Source organism: Cetorhinus maximus, chromosome 2 (assembly GCF_964194155.1).
Source record: "Cetorhinus maximus chromosome 2, sCetMax3.hap1.1, whole genome shotgun sequence".
In the NCBI taxonomy this organism is placed as follows: Eukaryota; Metazoa; Chordata; class Chondrichthyes; order Lamniformes; family Cetorhinidae; genus Cetorhinus; species Cetorhinus maximus.
The window spans coordinates 126,508,489-126,531,242 of NC_135880.1; the positions used below are offsets into that span (position 1 = coordinate 126,508,489).

At 39.5% G+C, this 22,754-nt stretch overlaps 1 protein-coding gene across 3 annotated transcripts in view; it reads left to right on the forward strand.

Annotated features, from left to right (window-relative positions):
* plaa (phospholipase A2-activating protein) overlaps positions 1-18,270 on the forward strand; it is a 56,325-nt gene extending 38,055 nt beyond the window's left edge. For all 3 annotated transcript variants that reach the window (XM_078569389.1, XM_078569402.1, XM_078569394.1), the window contains 6 exons: positions 1,535-1,754; positions 2,835-2,903; positions 13,321-13,392; positions 14,573-14,689; positions 14,909-15,076; positions 17,511-18,270. In XM_078569389.1, coding sequence (XP_078425515.1) covers positions 1,535-1,754; positions 2,835-2,903; positions 13,321-13,392; positions 14,573-14,689; positions 14,909-15,076; positions 17,511-18,079 — 1,215 coding nt within the window. In that variant the 3' untranslated portion in view covers positions 18,080-18,270. The remainder of the gene's footprint in view (positions 1-1,534; positions 1,755-2,834; positions 2,904-13,320; positions 13,393-14,572; positions 14,690-14,908; positions 15,077-17,510) is intronic.
* Positions 18,271-22,754: the final 4,484 nt, after the last annotated feature.

The window sequence follows — 22,754 nt, forward strand, 5'->3', positions numbered from 1 at the left end:
CAGCAAGTTCCCCTCCAAGCCACACACCATCCTGACTTGGAATTATATCACTGTTCCTTCACTGCAGCTGGTTCAAAATCCTGGAACTCCCCTTCTAACAGCATTGTGCGTGTACCTACACCACATGGACTGCAGCAGCTCAGGAAGACAGCTCACCACCTTCATTCTCGAAGACAGTTAGGGATGGGCAACAAATGCTGGCCAAGCCAAAGTTAGCCACACCCTGTGAAAGAAAAGCAAACTTAAAATAAAATGCCATCCGTATGGGTTTCTACCATCTCTATTTATCTAGCTCCTGGAGCATTCATAACTGGTCTCTGCTAACCTTATATTTGGTTTTTGCTGCCATGTCACCATATCAGATTGCAAAAATAGAAATCAACCTTAAGTTCCAATAAACTTCACCTTCAGCATCTATAGCCAAATAAGAAACACATTTAACAAGAGCTTAGTACTGGAAAGCATTGTGCACTTTCACACCTGCTGCCTGGCATGGCATCCCACCCAACCACTGTTCCTTAGCCTATCCTGCTTCCAAATGCACTTTCCACATACGTGTGTATCCCTGTGATTGGTTCCCCGATCTCAGCAGCCTAACCAGTTCCACACCTGAGTAACATGGTGGGAAATCCAATATAATGTGTCCAACAGATCGATGTGATGCGTCCAGTGTGTGGTTGAATAGAGTACTTTCAACTTTTGTGTTCTAGTTTACTTCTCATTTTCAGCCTACACCACTGGCTAGCAGCAATACGAAAAAGAGACCCAGGTATGTAAGCCTGTCCCTGTCTGCACAGACTCTCCATTGGCAGGTCTTCAGCTGTACCTCTTTTGGGTGACGCACGGAAACTGGGACCCTTGTGCCCCCAGGCTAAAGCTTTAGAGGAAGTTTGGCCCCCGAGACATGGAGTGTGCAAGCCTACCTGCATGTGGACATGCCCTGACACTCATGAACCAAACTCCCAGCTATGGGCGAATAGCTCCACTGCCTTGTGGATACCTCAGCAGAGTTATAGGCTGGGGGAGTAAACTGTCAAAAAATCTGGATTGGAGCCCAAAGGCAGGTTGATGTCCAAATATGTCATCCTTCCAGCAACTCCTGAAATCCAGCCAGTGCCAAACATAGTGCTTTGCATTCCTTTGGATTCAGCTGGGGAGGTCACGATGGGGACCCTGATATTTGGGCAGCCCAGGGTCACTCCAGTTTCGCTGCAAAGTGTTAACACGATATGGGAAACGAACTTTACACAGAGTTGACTGCCACTGTGCAAACCATCGTTTTACAAGATGGAAGGCTGTAACTGTATTTAATTAATTAAACAGTTTGCTCAACATTATTACTAAACAGGAAGTTATTGTAACATATTGTGCAATCTGTCAACTTGTTTATTTGTCTGTCATGACTTTATCACTCTTTGCACATTCACTGACAATGTGACAATTGTATTTTAGTTTAATGCTAACTAAAGTTCAGACCTACAAAAAGCTAAGTATTGAGTTTGAGGATCTGTTTTCTTTTTCTCTCATATTTTAGGAGTTTGATTATGTGTTTACTATTGATATTAATGAGGGTGGACCTTCAATGAAACTGCCTTACAATATCACTGATGATCCATGGCTTGTTGCCCACAATTTCTTACAAAAGAATGACCTGAACCCAATGTTCCTAGATCAGGTTGCAAATTTTATTATTGAAAATACGAAAGGACATACACTTGGATCAACAGGCACAGGGTTTTCAGACCCTTTTACAGGTCAGTGAGATTAATGTACTGCAAATGTATCCATCTTGTTTTTTAATATGCATGAACCCAAATATTCCGAAATATTCTACACTGCTTACAAAGTGAGAGTAATAACAATATACAACCAGTTCGTGGTAAAGAGTTGAACTAATACTCTTGTACCATGGTATTTTGAAAGATATTTCATGATTGAAACCAAATGTATGCTGCCATAATACATAGAAATGCATATAATTTACAACATAGAAACAGGTCATTCATCTCAACCAGTCTAATTATCCTCCATGTGAGCAAATAGTGCTAATCACCATTACATTACCATCTCATATTCCTTCACCCACTTTTCTTTCATTTACATATCCAACCTAATTTTGAGTGTTGATACAGGTTTATAATCTGTATTCCCTTTTGAAAGTTATCATTTAATCTGCTTCTACCATCCTTTTTGGCAGTGCATTCCAGATTATGACAACTCGAAAAATCCTCATCCTGCCTCTGGTTCTTCTGACAATTACTTTAAATCTTTGTTTTCTGGTTGCCAATATTTCTTCTACTGGAAACAGAATAAATAAGGAGAAACTATCAATACCCTTAATGATTTTAATTTTGAAATTTATTAAACCTCCCCTTAACTTGCTCCGCTTTAAGGAGAACAACCCCGGCTTTTCTAGTCTCTCCACATAGCTCATGTGAGGGTACATGTTGGACATGTCAGTTTATTTTTTTGTAATGGGGAAAAGTACTTGTACAACCCTTGTAATCCTATTATTATAAAGATAAAGTTCATTTTCTTCGTTGATAGCAAGGTTTTAGAGCAGATTTCAACCACAGCAAAAGCAAAATACTGCGGCTGCTGGAAGTCTGAAATAAGAGCAAGTAGACAGCTGAAGGAGACTGAATCTACCTCACTTATTGGCAGATTTTATGACAGCGGTGTAAAAGAAAAACTGCTGCTCATTTTTATATCATGAAACTTGAACTCAAATTTCTGCTCAATGAATCCTGGGTAAAAGAGGTGGAAGAGTTCTCTCTTTTATAATCAAAATGAGTCAATTTTAACAATTTATAATGTATTTTAACATTTTGCAGGTTCAGGCCGCTATATACCAGGGACAGGCTTGGGCACTGGGGGCACAAGTGCCGTGGATCCATTTACAGGTAATGTTTCTCTTTGGGGAAGAGCCTTTTTTAAAATAAATCAAAAAGCAAATTTATGAAAAATAAAAGTGTTTTTCGACAAACATTTTTAAAAAGTGTTTGAACAATAGTAGATGGCCTGACATATTCCCAAAAATCAGTGATATTTTTGAAGCTTTAATGTAACTTTTGCTTCATTTCATATTCTGTGTACATCAATAAGCTCAGTTAAGAAAGGGTAGTCCTTGAAGAGCAGTCTATTTTGAACTATATTACCCACATAATTTTCCATTATTATGCTGTATAAAAGATCTTCTCCAGAAAGCACATAAGTTTTTTCCCCCTTGTTTTATTTTAGTTGAGTACACACTTGTACTGCTCTTGGGTATGCAAAACTTTGTTTTTATTTCAGCAAAGTGCTGCTTCTTTGTTTATTGGCTACCAAAGAGCTTTGATTTTGGAACTGGTGGAGAAAGTTGCTGTGCTGGTTCTGCCTGCAAGGTGTTGCTAGGTTATAGTTGATTGTTGAGTTGGAAGGACCTGCCTTGCTCCACTATGGAATTCATTGTGGGGGAGTGCAAAAATCATTCATTTTGGTTAAGAGAAGGTATAAATAAGAGGAGCAGTAGGCCCTGCAGCCCTCAATAATATCATGACTAAGCTTCTACATCAACTCTACTGTTCTATCCTCATATCTATTGATTCCCTTAGTGCCCCCCCAAAAAATAATTGATCTGTCTTGAATAAAGTTAGCAACTGAGAATTCATAAAGAATTCCAAACATTCACAAACCTTTGATGAAATTTCTTCTTTTCTCAGCCCTAAATGACTGACCCCTTCCTGAGAATTTGCTCCCTAGTTCTAGACTCTTCAGCCAGGGGAAATAACCTTTCAACGTGTACCCTGTCAAGCTGTCTAAGAAATTTATATATTTCAATGCGATCGCCTCTCTTTATTCTAAACTCCAGAAAATATAAGCCTATCCTACTCAATCTCTCATTCCAAGAATCAATCTAGTAAGCCTTTGTTTCACCCTCCCTAAGGCAAGTATATCCTTCCTTGCATAGAGACTAAAACTGTAAACAATATTTCAGGTGTGGTTTCACCAAATCCCTAGAAAATTATAGTAAGACCTCCTTGCTCTTAATACTCCAACCCCCTTCTAATAAATGCTCACACACCATTTGCCTTCGTAATTGCATGCTGTACTTACATGTTAACTTCCTCTGATTCTAGTGCAAGAACACCCAAATTCTTCTGAATACCAGCATTTCCAAATCTCTCAGGTTTTAAAAAAGATTTGTTTTTTTTTTTAAATTCTTCCTACCTTTCCTCCCACTGTTATGATCAGGTGCAGAGGGGTCAATTGGATCCTCTTTTCCCTCTCCACATTTGACCACAAAAGGACACATTTGCCAATTCAGTGAGTGTGGTTAACTGTTTACGCTGTGATCATATAAGACGCAATCAGGTTTTCTTGAGTTCTAATAAAGAAAGGAGGATAGCTTTGATTGTACTTAACCGTAAAATAAAATATGCTTTTGACTTTTGCGCGCACATACGCTCGAAGTTTGTACACATACAAATAGATTACAGAGTGGTGAAGGATAGATTAAGCAAGGTAGAGTCCAGTAATCTTAAAGGGATTTACAGTTTGTGGAGTTTGGTGACCTGGCTGCCTTCAGGCTCAATTTGGCAGTCCTGCTGCTTTCACTTCATGATTCTGATGCTTCCAGCATTGAGGCTGTTTAAAGATGCAGGCAGACAGTTTATCAGTTCTGGAGACAGTAGTGCTCGCTTGACTTCTTTCAAAAAACTCTGTTTGCGGCACCTGGTTTAGTCACCATCCGCAAACACGGTTCAAAATCTTGCAAGTTGGGTGGAGAGGGAGAGAGAAGAAAGAATCCACTCAGGTTCTTGTTCCTTTTAGTGTCTCGGTTACTTGTCCTGTTCTGCAAAGAAAGCAAGTGCTTAAAATGTACAAAAAGTTGTGTTGTTATATGACCTTCCCTCTCCCAACTGCCCAGGGATTCAAATAAGGTCATGGCCAGTGTATTCCAATTGTAGTTTGATTATTTCATATCTGGAAACCCCTTTCTCAGCCAGCATCCCATTGTTCAACTTGCTACATCAGTGGTTTGTCTTCACCCAGTTGAGTGTCTAAACGCTGTGTTAATGAGAACCTACGGCCTGTGGGCCGGATCCGGCTCGTTGCTCGGTTTCATCCAGCCCACAGCAAGACTTCTGAAAATATAGACCTATGACAGTAGCACCTTCAAAATGGCATTTATCATCATCATTATGAGTTTGCTTTGGATAAAAGCGTCAGCTAAATAACTATAATAATGTCTAACAATATAATATTCAAATTCAGCCATCGCATTAAAACAGTGGGTGAGTTGAACATTTTTGCATTCTCTCTTTAAAAAAAAACTAAATTGAGTTGATTTTTATGTGTGGGGCTTGCGACTGAATTTGCCTATGCATGAATGACCCCATGATAAAAAGGTTTCCCATCCCTGGATTAGGGGATGTGGTTCATTCACATTCCCCTGAGGTCATCGTCTTTGATAGGTTTTTGCAGACAGGTAGACTCCATCTCAATGGCGTGGGATGCAATGCTAGATTCAAATAATCATTTTTTTAATATAAAGCAGGTTTTTGTGACATTACCTTGAATATTTTCACACAAACTCATATTATGCTCCATCTGCTATCTTGCCCAATCACTTAAGCAATTTGTATCCTTTTGTACCCTCTTTCCAACCTACTCAAAGCTTACTTTCCCACATCTTTGAATCATCAGCAAACTTGACATATTACACTTGGTCCTGTCACCTGGGTCATTGGGATAGATTGTAGATAGCTGAAGCTCAAGAATTGTTCCTTCCAGCACTCTGCTAGTTACACCGTGCCATCATGAGAATTCCTACTCTCTGTTTGCTGATTGTTAACCAATCCTCAATTGACACCAATAATCTACCTCAATCCCATGAGCCCTAATATTGTACAACAATCTCTTGGATTAAAAATTGATTTGTTCCTGTTTTTGGGCGCAGGAGTCGCAATTATGACCAGCCCTTGCCCAGTCAGGTTGAGGCAGGCAGCATGCAAGCTTTGAATGTGTTCAGCTGAGTGCAACGTGCTCTGCTTGTTGGTTGAATGCTCAACATTCCAGCAACATATATGGTTAGCATGTGTTTTAGATGCCTACTACTCTTAATGGGAGCTGCACTGATTGCAAGAAAGCTGCTGCTGACTCTGCAGGAATTGTTTGTAATGAGAAGCTCCCCAAATGGTGCAAAAAGAAAGAAAGAGGACTCCCAGGTTCTCAGATGCATTGTTAGAGGCCTTAATCCAGGAGGTCAATGGGAGGATCAGCTATGTAGCCATGGGAGAGCAGGTGGTCCTCGGGGGAAGGAATAGCCTCAGAAGGGAATGTGAGAAAATGGTCAGGGATGTCAATTTCTGCAGTCTCATGCCACTCACCTACACGTATCTCCCTGTGATCAATGTGGAATGATACAGAAATAACACCATGACACCTAACAGGGGACAAAAACACATGCCTCATTGAAATAAACATTGACCATGTGACACTAACATTGACAGAGGTACCCAAGTGATTCCCTTTGTGTGACCAAAATTGTTTCCATGTCCTCTTTCTCAATACTACATGGTGCTACCCCTTTGATTGCAGCAGAACTGTAGGCAGCCTGCTTGTTTTATGTTCTGTCACATGAAATGCAGACATTCTCTGTTGTCAGACTTGAAGGGCTGAATGGCCAATTCCTGCTCCTAGTTTCTATGTTGTGGAGCCAATGAGGTCCTTGTGCATGTACATCCTCAGTTTGGGGTAGGATGCAGTGTTTGTGACTTTGTCAGAGGAACCAAGGGTACGTGCAGGTGCCTAGAGGAACGCCACCAGTGCAGTCATCCCTATCTAATTCTTCCCTCTCATGACCTTGCCTTCACTTCCCTGTTAACCGAGAGATGGAGAGCATTTGGCTATATTTGAACGTAGTGTTCAACCATCAAGGCAACTGTTTAATCAATACTTCTCAAGTTCGTCGTCACCATGTGGAAGCCATTGTTGTGGGCCTGCATCTACTCGTTGGCCTGCTGGGTATGACTCCCCACACTCTTAGTTGAGGTGCTCAAATGCTTGAGACGTGACTGCACTTACGGCAGAGAGGGACTCCTCCATCTTCGGTGCCAGGGTGCATACAGCCTCTGGAAATTCTGACAGATGTCCACACATTTCAACTTACTGCTCTACAAGTACTCGTCTTAGTGTATGACTCCTGAGAGTCAGTATCTGTGTCCAACTTGAGCATTGCTGGAAGTGTCCTTAGGCCCTAGTGGGGACAAATCATGCTGTCTCTCTGCTGGCACTTGTACTGATCATACGTGAAGTGAAGTGCTTCTCACCTTATGCCATCACTAAGTGAGTGCAGCTGCATTGGTGCAGGGTACACTTGAGTCATGTGACAGTGTTTACTCAAAGTAATACACCTTCGCTGAGAACTGTACTACTTCTTCTTTCGTCTCTTGGTGCGCTTCCTGCAGGACTTGAAAGAAATTTTAGTGCTGCACCAAGGTGACAATATTTAACATTTTGCAGACCATCAGATTTAATATATTGGTTCCCTGGTCCGTATGAGCGGTCAGGTCAGTGCCAAGTGGGCCAGTGTGATTATATAGTGCTTTCATCCGGTCTCTGTCACCTCTATCTCTCCATGGGCAACAGCCTGCACTGCTGCTACCCTGCTGATTTCCAGGGTATCATCCTCCATTGCTGTCCACCTGCATTCTGCGGCGAGTAATTCACCTCCTGATTCCCCAAAACTTGTTGACCATGTACGAGGCACAAGTCAGGAGTGTGATGGAATACTCTCCACTTGCCTGGATGGCGTAGCTCCAGCAATACTCAAGAAACTCGATACAACTCAACAAAGCAGTCATTTAATCGGCACCCTATCCATCACCTAAACATGCACTCCCTCCACCACTGGTGCACCATGGCAGCAGGTTATACCAACAACAAGAGGCAATGCAGCAACTCTCCAAGGTTCCTTCAGTACCTTCTTAATTCCTGATCCCTACTACCTACAAGGACAAGCACACATGGAAACACCACCACCTGCAAGTTTTTCTCCAAGCCACATAACATCCTGACTTGAAACTATATCACTGTTCCTTCACTGTCTCTGGGTCAAAATCCTGGAACTCCCTTCCTAATAGCACTGTAGATGTACCTACACCTGATAGGCTGCAGCAGTTCAAGAAGGTGGCTCACTACCACCTTGAGGGCCATTAAGGATGAGCAACAACCTTGTCATGACATTTATATCCCATGAAAGAAAAAGAAAAGCATGCACCTCCCCATGATGAATGTGGAATGGCCAAAGATCCAACTCAACCCCCACCTCTTCGTTTTTCCTGACAGTTATAGGCTGTCTTCTGCAGTGAGAAAATGTAGATAGTTAGGACTGAGGAGTACAGACTTTGCTCTGGCATAAGGCATGACATTTTGAGGGTGGCACTCTGGAACAGGGAGCACTAGGTTAGCACATTTAGGGTGAGTGTCATTGCTTACTTTGGATTTGGAGAGTGCTTCAGTTGATCTCTGTGCTACAAACTGATATGGAGGTGAGAGAGTGATGGCTGCCAGCTGAGCGTTACATGACGCTCACCTTGCTGGACCTTGAGATCATTGAATCTTTCCCTTTCCTGGATCTGTGTCCTCTGCACCATATGTCAGCTGCTCACCTGCTCTGCAACCTCCAGTCAAGCCCGTTTGGTGACGCCGACTAGCCTCCTCTTGCTATTATCTGGAAAAAGCACCTGTCTCTGTGCCCTGACTGCTTCCAACATCACCTCCAGGGTCGTGGCCATGAAACGGGAGATGGTGCTTCCTCGTTTCCCATCCATTCCCCTCTTTCGTGCCTCTAGCTGAGTAAACACCACCAAACTGTGCTGCCAGTGTCCTTTTAAATACTAACCCTTCATTCATGCTTCTGATGCTTCAGCCTGCACGCTCTCTGTAATTGGGTGGCAATCCTGGAGGTTGGCTACTGAAAAGAGCAACTAAAAGGCCTGCTACTCAGCGGTTCAGTTCACTGCTTTGCTAGAGATAAGGTAGTAAGATTCCCCCCCATGTCTCAGTAGTGGCCACTAGGTCAAACTTATTTAACTCTTTTTGTGCTGTTAATTCTTCTGTCTTGTTGTGAATGCTTCATGCATCAGATATAGTGCCTTTACTTTCAAAGTTTTACTATTTTTTTCTCCTGATATGGCCATAATCGTTAAATGCACTATTAGCATTGTTAAACACACTATTCCATCCTGACACCATCTGCTTATTTTACCCAATTCGCTACTCTGCTCTTATGTCTTTCTCAAAGGTTAAGGCTGTATCAGCAAATTTTCTTATTGGTGAGATACCCAAAATCTATGGTGGAACAAAGTGATTTGAATAGTGCAGAGACACAAAACATAATCAAAAAAGCTAATTAAATATTGGCTTTTATCTCAAGGAGACTGGAATACAAAAGTGTGGGAGTTATAGTTTGGTTCTACAAGGTCTTGGATTGACCTCATCCTAAGTCCTACATTCAGTTTTGTGCACTGAACCTTAATAGATATCGGCCTTGGAAGGGTTACAATGCAGATTAAACAGAATAATGCCAGAGCTTAAAGGGTTAAATTATGAAGACAGGTTGCATAAACTTGGCTCTTGAGTATAGATAGCTGAGGGTTCGTCTAATAAAAGTATTTAAAATGATTGAAGCATACAATAGGGCTGATTCAGCGAAACACCTTTTTTTGGTAGGCAAATCCAGAAAAAGAGGGCATGATTTTAAAATTGCAGCTAGGCTATTTTGGAGTGAAATAAAGAATCACATTTTTCCAGAAAGGGTAATGGAAATATGGAACTTGTTAACATATGAACATATGAATTAGGAGCAGGAGTAGGCCATTTGGCCCTTTGAGTCTGCTCCGCCATTTGATAAGATCATGGCTGATCTGATTGTGGTTTCAATACTACTTCCCTGACTTATACCCTATAACCTTTGACTCTTTTGCCAATCAGGAATCCATCTAACTTAGCCTTAAAAATATTCAGTGACCCTGTCTCTATCACTTTCTGGGAAGCGAATTCCACAGATTAACAACACTGAGAAAAAAATTCTCTTCATCTGTCTTAAATGGGAGACCCCTTAGTTTTGAACTGTGTACCCTAGTTCTAGTCTCTCCCATCGCAGCACCCACCATGTCAAGTCCCCTCAGGATCTAATGTTTCTTCACAACATTTAAGAAGTATTCGGATGAGCCCTTGAAACACCATAGCATGCAGGGCTACAGGCCAAGTGCTGGAAAATGGGATTACTATAGATAGGTGCTTGATGGCTGGCACGGACACGATGGGCTGAAAGGCCTGTTTTTGTGCTGTATAACTCTGACTATGGCTCTATGACTAAGATTACTTCTCATTCTTCGAAACTCCAATAGATACAGAAACAACCTGTCCAACCTTTCGACATAAGGTAACCCCTTCATCCGAGGAATCAGCCTGGTGAACCTTTTCTGAACTGCTTCCAATGCAGTTTTATCTTAAGTAAAGAGACCAAAATTGTTCACAGCACTCCAGATGTGGCCTCACCAATGCCCTGTACAGAAGTAGCAAACCTTGCCCACTTTTATATTTCATTTCCCTTGTAATAAATGACAACATTCCATTTACGATACTATTACCTGCATACTAACTTTTTATGATTCATCCATCAGGACACCCAGATCCCTCTGTCCTCAGAGTTTCGCAATCTCTCTCCATTTATGTAATATACTGCTTTTCTAAACTCCCTGCCACATTATACTCCCATCTGCCAATTTTTTGCCCACTCGTTTAGGCTATCTAAATTCCCTTGTCGACTCTTTCTGTCCTTTTGACAGCTTATATTCCTACCTATCTCTTTGTCATTAGCAAATTTAGGAACCGTACATTTGGTGCCTTCATCCAAGTCTTTGATCTAGATTATAAATAGTTGAGGCCTAAGCACTGATCCTTGTAGCACTCCACTGGTTACAGCTTGCCAACCTGAAAATGACCCATTTGTCCCTACTCTCTGTTTCCTGTTAGCTAACCAATTCGCTATCCATGATAAAATGTTACCCCCTGCACCTCCTATTTTGTGTAGTAATCTTTGATATGGCATCTTATCAAATGCCTTTTGGATATCCAAGTACACCACATCTACTGGTTCCCCTTTATGCATGTTGCTTGTTACTTCCTCAAAGAAATCTAATAAATCAGTCAAACACGATTTCCCTATCACAAAATCATGTTGACTTTACCTGATTGCATTAAGATTTTTTAAGTGTTCTACTAAAATCTCCTTAATAATAGATTCTAGCATTTTCCCTATGACAGATGTTAGGCTAACTGGCCTGTCATTTCCTGCTCTTTATGTCCATTCTTTTTTGAACAGAAGAGTTACTTTCATTATTTTCCAATCTGCTGGGACCTATCCAGAATTTAGGAAATTTTGGAAAATTACAGTCTAAATCATCTACATTCTCAACAGCTACTTCTTTTACGACCCTAGGATGCAGTCCATCAAGTTCTTGGGACTTGTCAGCCTTTAGTTCGAATAGTTTTCTCAGTACCCTTTCCCTGGTGATTATAATTGTTTTGAGTTCCTCCCTCCCTCGCTATCGCCTCTTCATTTACAAGTATTTCTGGGATGTTATTTGTGTCTGCTACAGTGAAGACAGACACAAAATATCTGTTCAATGCTTCCACCATTTCCTTATTTCCCATTATTAATTATTAATTCCCCAGACACACTCTCTAGAGGACCAACACTCATTTTAATTACATTTCCTTTTTAAATACTTGTAGAAACTCTTACTATCTGTTTTTATATTTCTAGCTAGCTTTCTCTCATACTGTTATTTCTCCCTCATTTTTTAGTCATTCTTTGCTGGTTTTTAAATTATGCCCAAACTTCTGACCTACCATTAACTTCACAGAATTGAACCCTTTTTTTCTTTCAATTTAATACTATCTTTAACCTCCTTAGTTAGCCACGGATGGTGCACCCTTCTCATAGTCTTTCTTTCTCACTGGAATATATCTCGGCTGGGAGTTATGAAATATTAATTTAAAAGTCTGCCACTGCGCCTCTACTGTCCTACTCGTTAACCTAATTTCTCAGTTCACTTTAGCCAGCTCTGTCGTCATGCCCTTGTAATTGCCTTTATTTAAGTTTAAAACGCTAGTCTTAGACTCAAACTTCTCACCTTCAAACTGAATGCAAAATTCAACCATGTTATGATGACTGCTAGAGGTTCCTTTACTATAAGGTCATTAATTAATCCTGTGTCATTGCGCATCATCAAGCCTGGAATAGCATGCTCCCTGGTTGGCTCTCGAACGTGCTGCTCTAAGAAATTGGCCTGAATACACTATATGAACTCGTCATCCAGGCTACCTTTGCCACTCTGATTCCTTCAATCTATATGTAGATTAAAATCATCCATGATTATTGTAGTACCTTTCTTACAAGCCCCCATTATTTCTTCCTCTCCTACAGTATAGTTATTGTTGGGGGACCAATAAATTACTCCCACAAATGACTTCTTACCTTTGTTATTTCTTATCTCTGAACACCAAAAGGCTGTACCTGCTGGATCAATTGATGTTTTCAAGACTAAGATTGATAACTTTTGTTTGGTGTGGATATTGAAAGATATGGAATAAAGGTGAGTAAATGGAGTTGAGGTACGGATTAGCCATTATCTAAGTGAATGGTGGAAAAGGTTCAAGGTGGCAAATGACCTACTCCTATTCCTGTCTTCTCAGATAATGAGAGAAGGGGTCTTATTGAACTCAAGTTTTAATGATCTTTCCACACTTACAACCAACTTTCTTCCAATCCCTAAGCTCTAAGTGCACCAGTCATTTTTAATGCTCCCAGCATTAATGGCTTGGTCCTGGAGTGGTTCTCCAATTCTCTTTGGCTTCCTGTTGGTCGTAATCTTTGATACTTTAGGGATTTTGCACTCCCATCCTCATCCTTTTTGGGGTTATTTTGTGGTATATAATCTGAGTGAGTCAGAGTTGGCATTGATGTACCCAGTTTCAACTGCAGGTTGCACACTACACTTCATAGTACTCGAATTCTGATCTACAGTTCAGCAACCTGACTAAATTTGGAAGATTCTTGCATTACTGGTAAGGCTTATTGAAATATAAATGTACGGTTTTCCTTAATAAACGTGTGAATGATTTTTCCATGTGAAAAATAAACCTTAAAGTTGAGGGGAGCCTTTGCTGATATAATGCAACTGAGAGTATATAATGTGCTTTTACGATTGTGCAAACTACATGTATTCTGGTGTTGATGTTACTGTCTGTCCGTTGTTATTGCAGGATCTGGTCGCTACGTACCTGGCTCTGTACCAGCTAATCTGGCTCCGTCTGCAGGAGGTGATCCCTTTACAGGTGGAGTTTGAGCATTACATATGGAGAAGACAGTTTTTAAAATCCATTTTTTCCCTATTAATGCTGTATTCCCTCCACAATTCACTGAAAACTGTATTGTGGATAAATTCCCTTTCTTCATCAAGAAATGGCTGCTGGATTTGATGTAGTTTATATATCCCAGGAACTATGGAGAAAAGGATTTATTTGTCACATTTTGAATCTGAACTATTTGACTAATTGCATTTCTATATCTTACCCCTTGAAGTGCTTTGAATTTTGGAGAGCTGGAAGTTTGGAAAGGACTATTTTTGATTTCATTGGCGGATAAACCATAAATTAGAAATCTAAGATCTGTTAGTATTAGTTGTTTGAGAAATGTAGAAATGAATTAGATTATTAATATGTGATCAGTAGTATGCAGTTAGGAAGACTAAAGGCTTGGACTCACCTGGCGTATGAGTTGTTCCGAGACCAATTTTTAAAATTCTTTTGTGGGATGTGGATACCACTGGCAAGGCTAGCATTTGTTTCCCATCTTTAAGTGCCCTTGACAGCAGTTAAGAATCAGCCACGTTGCTGTGGGCCTGATGTCGCATGAAGGCCAGACCAGGCAAGGATGGCAGATTCCCTTTCCTAATGGGCATTAGTGAACCAAATAAGTTTTTACAACTCAAAGGGTTGTGAATCTCATACTTCACTCAAAGGGTTGTGAATCTTTGGGATTCTCTACCCCAGAGGATTGTGGATGCTCCATCGTTGAATACATTTGAGCCTGGGATATACAGATTTTTGGTTTCGGGGAATTAAGGGATGTGGGAAGCAGGCGGGAAAATGGAGTTGAAGCCCAAGATCAGCCATGATCCTATTGAATGGTGAGCATGGTCGATGGACCATGTGGTCTACTCCTGTTCCTACTTTTTATGTTCTTAATTGATAGTTTCATGGTCACTATTACTGAGATTAGCTTTGTATTCAAGATTTTATTCATTGAATTATTAAATTCCACCAGATGCCTCAGTGGGATTTGAACCTGTGTCTCCAGAGTATTAGCCTGGGCATCTGAATTACTAGTCTAGTGACATTATCAGTACACCACTATCTCCTAATGTCTCTATAGTACCCCAAGATTGAGTAAAATAACAATTTTCTTAAAATATGAAAACTACTTTTGCGTTATAAAGTGCCTTATTGTTCACAGGAGGAAATGCCTATGTTTCTGCTGACAGACATGCAGCTACTACACCCATCAGCAACCTTTACTTTCCCAAAAAAGACCCTGTCACATTTGATCAGGCAAATATAACCCAGATAATAGGTAAGTGTTATTAATCTTTCCTTGATAGGAACAAAACCGTTGTTTCCTTTTCATGAGAAAGTTTTGTTTTCATTACATTTTTTACTCATTATGAAAGTGTATGTTTAAATTACAACAGTAATAAGTATTTTTCATGTTCATATTGCTGTGAAATACAACAAATTCTCTGAGGTATTTTTGAAAATATGACAATTTATGAAAGAAACAACTGTATTACAGGGAAGCTAAAAGAACTGAATGAGAGCACATCTGCTGAACAAAAGCTATCTGAAGATGACCTGCAAATGCTTGAGAAGTTTCTTTCCATTGTTTCTATTCCTTCTGCACTAGAAACTCCAACACCACAGCAATTGGAGATTTTATGGAAAGCTGCTCAGTGGCCTGAAGGTGGGTAAAAGACTACACAAATTGACATTATTCATTTTCACAGTTGTCTAAAGGCATTCTTGAAACTCAAGTGATCATACTGAACAGCTAAAAGAAAATATATTAATGATCAAGTATTGTTTTAAATGCCTAGGGCAAAATATCTTGTACAACAGAAATGTGTACTAATTGGTGTTATTATATGGGACTTCGATTTTTTTCTTGCCAAGAATGGCGACATATTCTGTGACTGAAAGAAGCAAGTTCCCTTTTTTTAATGAGTTGACGTTTCGAGTCCTCATGACCCTTCAACAGAACTGAGTAATTATTTATTTATAATTGTTTATTACTCAGTTCTGTTGAAGGGTCATGAGGACTCGAAACGTCAACTCTTTTCTTCTCCGCCGATGCTGCCAGACCTGCTGAGTTTTTCCAGGTAATTCTGTTTTTGTTTTAGATTTCCAGCATCCACAGTTTTTTGTTTTTATCTCTTTTTTTAATGTATTATTGTATATGACATGATGGTGGCTTTGTTATTTTTGCTAAGTCAGCTTGTAGTAACAGGTTAATGCAGGATTTAATTGGTAGAAAGCAGAGGAGAGCGTTCTCTTCCTGAAGAGTGTACTTAACGTGATATTGAAATGCAGTGCTGGAGTACATTTTCTTCAGTTTGTCCTAACAGTAATAGTTTACTGTTACTGTGGGATTTGTTAAAAATGCAAAGTTTTTGCTGCCCTGATAACTTAGCTCATGTATTATGTGACACAATAGTCAGTGAAATTAGCTTGGATTTCTGCTCCTAGTTGCTTACTATAAATATATGTGTGCATTGGGTGAGGAGAGGATCAGACTCACTTGTGATGTTCCTGTGAATGAATAATCTTGGCATTTGCTGTTGAGTTCAACTGTGAATAGCTGCTTGGGTGAGGTACCAGAGAGGAGTTAACCACGAGAATGGCAGGGTAAAAAAAAGTGAGAAGGAATAAAATGTATTGCAAAGCAAGACCAAATGTTTGGTGAGTAAAGGATTTCTCAGTCTACAATCATATTTGCCCAAAGTATTCTCTTCACATTTACAGGTCTTCTAACATTTAAATTCACCAACCCCTCACAAACTTCTCTTCCTCATCTTAACTGTGAGGAAAAGCCAGAAGAATACCCAAACTTGCATGATTACATAACTAGCAACAATGAAGATATTGGCAAAAAAAAATCAAAATATGGACAAGTCTGCAAAACCAATTAATATTACACAAAAGGCAGCACAAGATAATTAAAACCAGAAAAAATATTATCTCCAGCAGAAACCACTGCCCATTTTAAGCAGTCTAATCAAGCAGGTCAAATCCTAGCACTCCCCCGTGTCCGGTTTTTAAAGGGTGAGAAGAAAATTTCTGCCCCTGGGTTCCTTGATCCCAGGGAAGGCCCACTGCTGGCTACTTAAGTGCCTGACTGGCACTTAGTACAGCGGGTCTTCCCCAAAGTGGGTGATGTGGGGCTCTCGCTGGGTCTCCAGCTGGCAAGGAAGATCCCCGTTGCTAGATTAAATTCTACTGTGAACAAGTAGCTAATTTTCCTGCCATCATAACAATTTTACATTTTATGGCAAACTGCACTTAAAAGAACGTCTACCTTTCTGGATTTTGTGTTCTCCAGGCTGAGCATTCTGGGCAAGCTTTTCTTGTCAGCGTGTTTGAACTTGGGATGGGAGGAAGTTTCTCTTCACAAGCATTGATGTGACCAGCCATTTGGGCTGCCTCGGCCAGCATAATTTGTTTCATTGACAAAATCAAGGCTATATTTCATTTATTATCTGAGATGCTGTTCTCTACATATATGTCTGATGAAAATATAATTCTAAATTACCACATAGCACTTCTTATTTCTAGACTTGGTGATTGAAATTCTCAAAAGTGATTTGTCGTGGCAAGATTTGACATTATTAAGTGGAGAGTTGACTGTTTTATGTGTTTTTATGCCAGTGGGTGAATTAGCAGAAAAAATGTAACTTGCTGGGGTGTAGATTTGATTTGATTTGCTTTTGATAAGCGTAACTACTTCCTTAAATAAAGCCAAGTCTTACAACAGTCCATTAATCACTATTCAAAAATCTTGGTTTTATGAAATGTTATCAACTTTTATTAAAACTTATATTTATGCAGCCATTTGGATTCTCTGTTAGCTTTGTGCGTTCAATATTTTATTATTGAGATGTTGTCAGTGCTATATAAATTTAGAATAAAAACAGAAAATGCTGGAAAAACTCAGCAGGTCTGACAGCATCTGTGGAGAGAGAAACAGAGTTAATGTTTCGAGTCTATATGACCCTTCTTCAGAGCTGGCAAACCTCCTGAGTTTTGCCAGCATTTTGTGTTTTTATTTCAGATTTTCAGCATCAGTATTTTGCTTTTATCTATATAAATTTAACTTGTGTTATATCTTTTCCCTAATCTAGACATTGTGTTTCCTGTGCTGGATATTCTTCGTCTAGCTATGAGACACCCAGCAGTAAATGAACATTTCTGCAGTGGAAACTATAGCACACAGTTCAGCAACTACCTCTTAAACAAAATCAACCTGCAGGGAAAACCAGCAAATCAAATGCTTGTCCTCCGAACGGTCTGCAACTGTTTTTCTAGCCCATCATATGGTTCAAAGCTCATGATGTCCTTGAGAGACACAGTACTTTCCCAAGCAATTGAAATGAGATCAACTAGCAACAAGAATGTTCATATAGCACTGTCCACTTTGATATTAAACTATGCAGTAAATCTGCATGCAGGAAATGATATTGAAGGTAAAGCAAATTGTTTATCCATTATTAGCGCAGCCATAGAAGCTGTCCAAGATTATGAAGCTGTTTTCAGACTTTTGGTAGCTCTCGGGACAATTATTAGTAATGATCCTAATGCCTTGCAGCTGGCACAATCGTTGGGAGTTGATTCACAGATCCGAAAGTATTCTTCTGTATCAGATCCAGCTAAAGTTGGTGACTGCTGTAGATTAGTTCTGAAGGTGCTGTGATTGCCAATTATAGATTTTCATGGGTTATCGCAAAGTGATATCAATCTTGATTACATTGTTCCATAAACTCTGACAAATGAGACATATGGTAGGTAAAGAAATGCTGGAGTGTTTGATTCTTGTGATGGAACTGCCACAGAAGAAAAGTACAACATATAAATAAAATATTAAGAATAAATGATTTGCAGAAATGTGATTGTGTTTGAATATTTTACTTGCTGTACTTCTGAGAAGTTTCCAGTAAATTAAAACAGTTGACCTATCATTTTATATGTAAAACTGTAGATGAAAACATTCAGATTTCCCTCACTACAATTCCTTTTATTGGCCACTGAATAATTCTCAACTTAAATTGCTCTCTTAATTCCACAGACATTTGGGGAGGATTAAAACCTGCTTTCAGGGATTCTCCAGTATGTTACCACATTCTTGTTGTCCAATTCAGCTCCTGTATGTAACGTATTCACTTGCTCGTTACAGTATGGAACCACCACCATCTGTCATTAAATCATTCATTGTGGAGGGAACATTCACCTTGTAGTTTCTCTTCCCCCATCTCTTTTTCTGTTGGCTAGATAATGGAATTTTCCAAATGATGGAGAGTTGTAAAATTTGGTCTTGCACGTGAAATACTATAATTACAGTTTTGCTGTGAAGACTGATTAATAAAATGAATTTAATCTTGCGTGTGAGGTCATATAAAGGGACGCTGATGTTAATGGTCTGTGCACTGATCCAGAATAATTTATTTTTTAATCACAGCTTGAATTGTCAAGAAATTCCTTTTCTACATCAGCAGCTTGGAGAAAAAAAAGCATCCAATTCTTAACTTAAAAATTTTTTTATTTTTGTCTAATTGTAATGTGAACCTAATATTAGAAATAAGTTTAATCAAACAAGAAGTTTGCTTTGTTTTGTCACAAGACCAACAGAGCTGGTGATGTGATCCATGAGTGCGGTTTATTGATTATTCTAGCTCTAAATTATCATTGTCCTAAAATGAATTTAACAGTACCTCAAACTGACCATTTAATTTACACACATCTTCTATTCAATTTCTATGCCTTAGGAAAGAAATCCTCTTAAATTTATTACAAGGGCTACATAGAGTTTACAGTGCTGAAACAGGCCATTCAGCCCAACTGTCTATGCTCGTGTATATGTTTTACATGAACCTCCTCCCATTCTGCCTCATGTCATCCTATCAGCATATCCTTATGTTGTAAAATGTATTTGAGATAAACCATTCCTAACCTTGAGATATTTAAAATTATTTTTTACTACAATTAGTTTATTTTATTACAGAACAATTAACAAAGGGCTGGTACTCGTATACTATAGTGCTTTCAGTGTTGTTGTGCTCCAGGATGTATGTCTTGGGAAACGATCTGCAAGTTTGCAAATTTGATGCTAAGTTACGTTTGACATTAAAGATAGACTATGCTCGACTACTACAAGCAGATCTTGTGCTGGAGTTTGGCTTGTGACTAGCAAGTAACTTTTAACCTAGAAAAGTGCAGCATTTACAAATCGGCAGGGCAAATGCTGAACATCCATACACCCTTCAGGGAGAAGTACTAAAACTGGTGGAGAAAGAGAGATATTTAGGCAATTCTAGTGCATTGATCTCTAAAGATTCATTACCAATGCTGTGAAGACGTAGCTAAAGGGAATACGGTTCTAGGATGCATTTATAGAAGAATTAATTAAGACACAGCATTGTTTTGTCACTGGGGCCTGACCAAGATCTTATACAGTTGGAGTAATGTCAAGTTTTGGTCTCCTCATGTGGAGAGTAATAATGAGGCTTTGAAAAGGTTACAGAGGAAACCCAAAAGATTAATATTCAATTTAGAGTCTCAATGACTGATGGGCAAGCTCAAAGAGATGGGTCTCTATTTTAGAGAAGTGGCAACTTAAGGATATTTTGATCAAGATTCATAAGATGATTGAGGAAACATTTATTGTGTGTGTATATAGACAGTTTTTCAGTGAAATATCTTGGAGTGCACCAGGGGTTATAATCTCAAGTTATATATGGTCAGAACTAAGATTAAATTTTATGAGGTGTTCTTTTCCTAGAGAATAAAGTCCATGGGATTAAGGGGGTGGTGGCTGGGAGGCTAACATACAGAAAGCTGAGCAAAGTGGTGGCTGGTTATTTTTCAAACTGGAGGGAAGTATTCAACTTATTTATTTATATTAATGACCTTGACTTTAATATACATGGTATGCTCAAAGTTTGCAGATGGCATGAAACTGAGAAATGTAGTAAACAATGAGAAAAATAACATTTCAGTTGGACATAAAGAGACTGGTCAAATGAACAGACACATGGAAAATGAATAACACAAATTTAAAGTGACTCATTTTAGTAGGCAACTTGAGAGACGATATGAACTAAATAGTACAATTTTAAAGTGGGTACAGGAACAAAGAGACCCTCAGTGTATGCATACAAATCTTTGAAGTCATCAGGGCAAATTGTGAAGACGCTTGGGATTCTTAACTTTATAAATAGAAGCACTCACAAAAGCAAAGCAGTTATGCTAAATCTTTTTAAAACACTAGTTAGTTGCAGAGGTGCCCAATTCTGGGCATCACACTTTAAAGAAGGATAACAAGGCCCTGGAGAGGTTGCAGAAGAAATTTACTAGAATGATGCCAGTATCTGGGGCTTCCGTCACATGAAAAGGGAAAAACTAGGATTTTCCTTAGAGCAAGGAATGTTAAAGGGAGATTTGATAAAGATGTTTAAAATCGTGAAGGGTTTTGGGTAGAGTAAATAAGGAGAATATTTACAGTGGCAGAGGAATCAGCAGCTAGAGGGACAACAGATTTCAGAATTTGGCAAAAGAACCAAAGGCAAAGTAAGAGTTATTTTTTATTTTTATGGAGCAAGTTATTACCTGGAATTTACTTGAAAGGATGGTAGAAGCAGATTCAATGGCATTGAATATATACTTAAAAGGGAATTATTTAGAGGGCTAAGGGGAAAGAGCAGGGGAATGAGACTATTTAGGGAGCTCTTTCAAAGAGCTGACAGCCTTGACCAAATGGACTTTTGTGCTGTGTCATTCTATGATCCTAGGAATAGTGGAAAGGCTGCCCATTTGCACAATGAGTGCTGACGCTTACTGAATTTGTAAAACTTATTTTAATTTCCAAATTGGACTTGATTTGATGATGCTTCTTTGCAAGTCTACATTTTATATGAATGTATGACCTTACTGGAGGTAAAATTCAACTTTGACTGGGATGGCAAAACAAGTATTACTGGATTGATAGCCTGTAACCAGCCCCTCTTCCCACCCCACTCCCCCTTCCCGGATTTTTCTTTTCCATTTGCATCAATTTTAGATCCCCACTGAAGTTGTTTTTTTCTCCCATTGTCAGCATCTCATTGTCCAAGAAAAATATACACCCATCTCTCCAGAATACTTCATGTTTTTATGTTAAGTGAAAAGTTTTAGTCAAAGGAGTGACATTTATTCAAAAATTGATGTTCTTTGGATGAAAGATAGTTGCTGAACTAACTTATTTTCCGCAAAGGACTGTCCGCAAGCATGACCCAGACCTTCCTGTCGCTTGCCATTTCAACACCATCCTGCTCTCATGCCCACATGTCCATCCTTGGCCTGCTGCACTGTTTCAGTGCAGCTCAACGCAAACTGGAGGAACAGCACCTCATTTTCCGATTAGGCACTTTACAGCCTTCCGGACTTAACATTTAGTTCAACAACTTCAGATCATGAACCCTTTCCTCCATCCTCACCCCCTTTTTGATCCCCTTTTTTCCAATAATTATTATATATTTTTTTCCCACCTAATTATTATTTTAAAAATTTATTTCCATCCATTGTTTTATCTCCACCTTTTAGTCTATTTCGATCCCTTCCCCCTACCTCACCCCACTAGGGCCATCTGACACTTGCTCATCCTGCTTTCTACCCTTAATCTCACCATTAGCACATCCCTTAGCTAATATCACCACCGTCAACACCCCTTTGACCTTTTGTTTATGACATCTTTGGCAATCTCTCCTTTGCCTCCACCTATCACTGGCCCTCTATCCAGCTCCACCTGTCCCACCCCCTTAAAAAGCTTATATTTCACCACATTTCTATTTCTCTTTAGCTCTGATGAAAAGCCATACGGACTCCGAAATGTTAATTCTGTTTTCCTCTCCACAGATGCTGTCAGACCTGCTGAGTTTTTCCAGCAGTTTTTGTTTTTGTTTTGTTTTGCTTTTAACTTATTTTCCTTTTTGGTGACCCAGGGGAATAGATAAACCATGTAGCCGAGTACAAATGGTGGCAGTTTGCTCAGGTGCCTAGATGGTTAGTGTGTTTCAGAATAATGCCAACAGTGCAGGTTTCATTCTTGTTCTGGCTGAGGTCATCTTGGGACCTGCCTCCTCGCTCTGCCACTGAGAATGGAAGGCAATGGCAAATCACCACTGACAAAAACTGCCAAGCTCAGGATGGAGCATCAGCAGACAAGGCAAGGACCTGCTTTTGGACGGAGCACTAATGGAATTGGCTAATCTCGTCAAAAACATAGATAAAAACAAAAAAACTACTGCAGATGCTGGAAGTCCAAAACAAAAACAGAATTACCTGGAAAAACTCAGCAGGTCTGGCAGCATCAGCGGAGAAGAAAAGAGTTGAAAAGC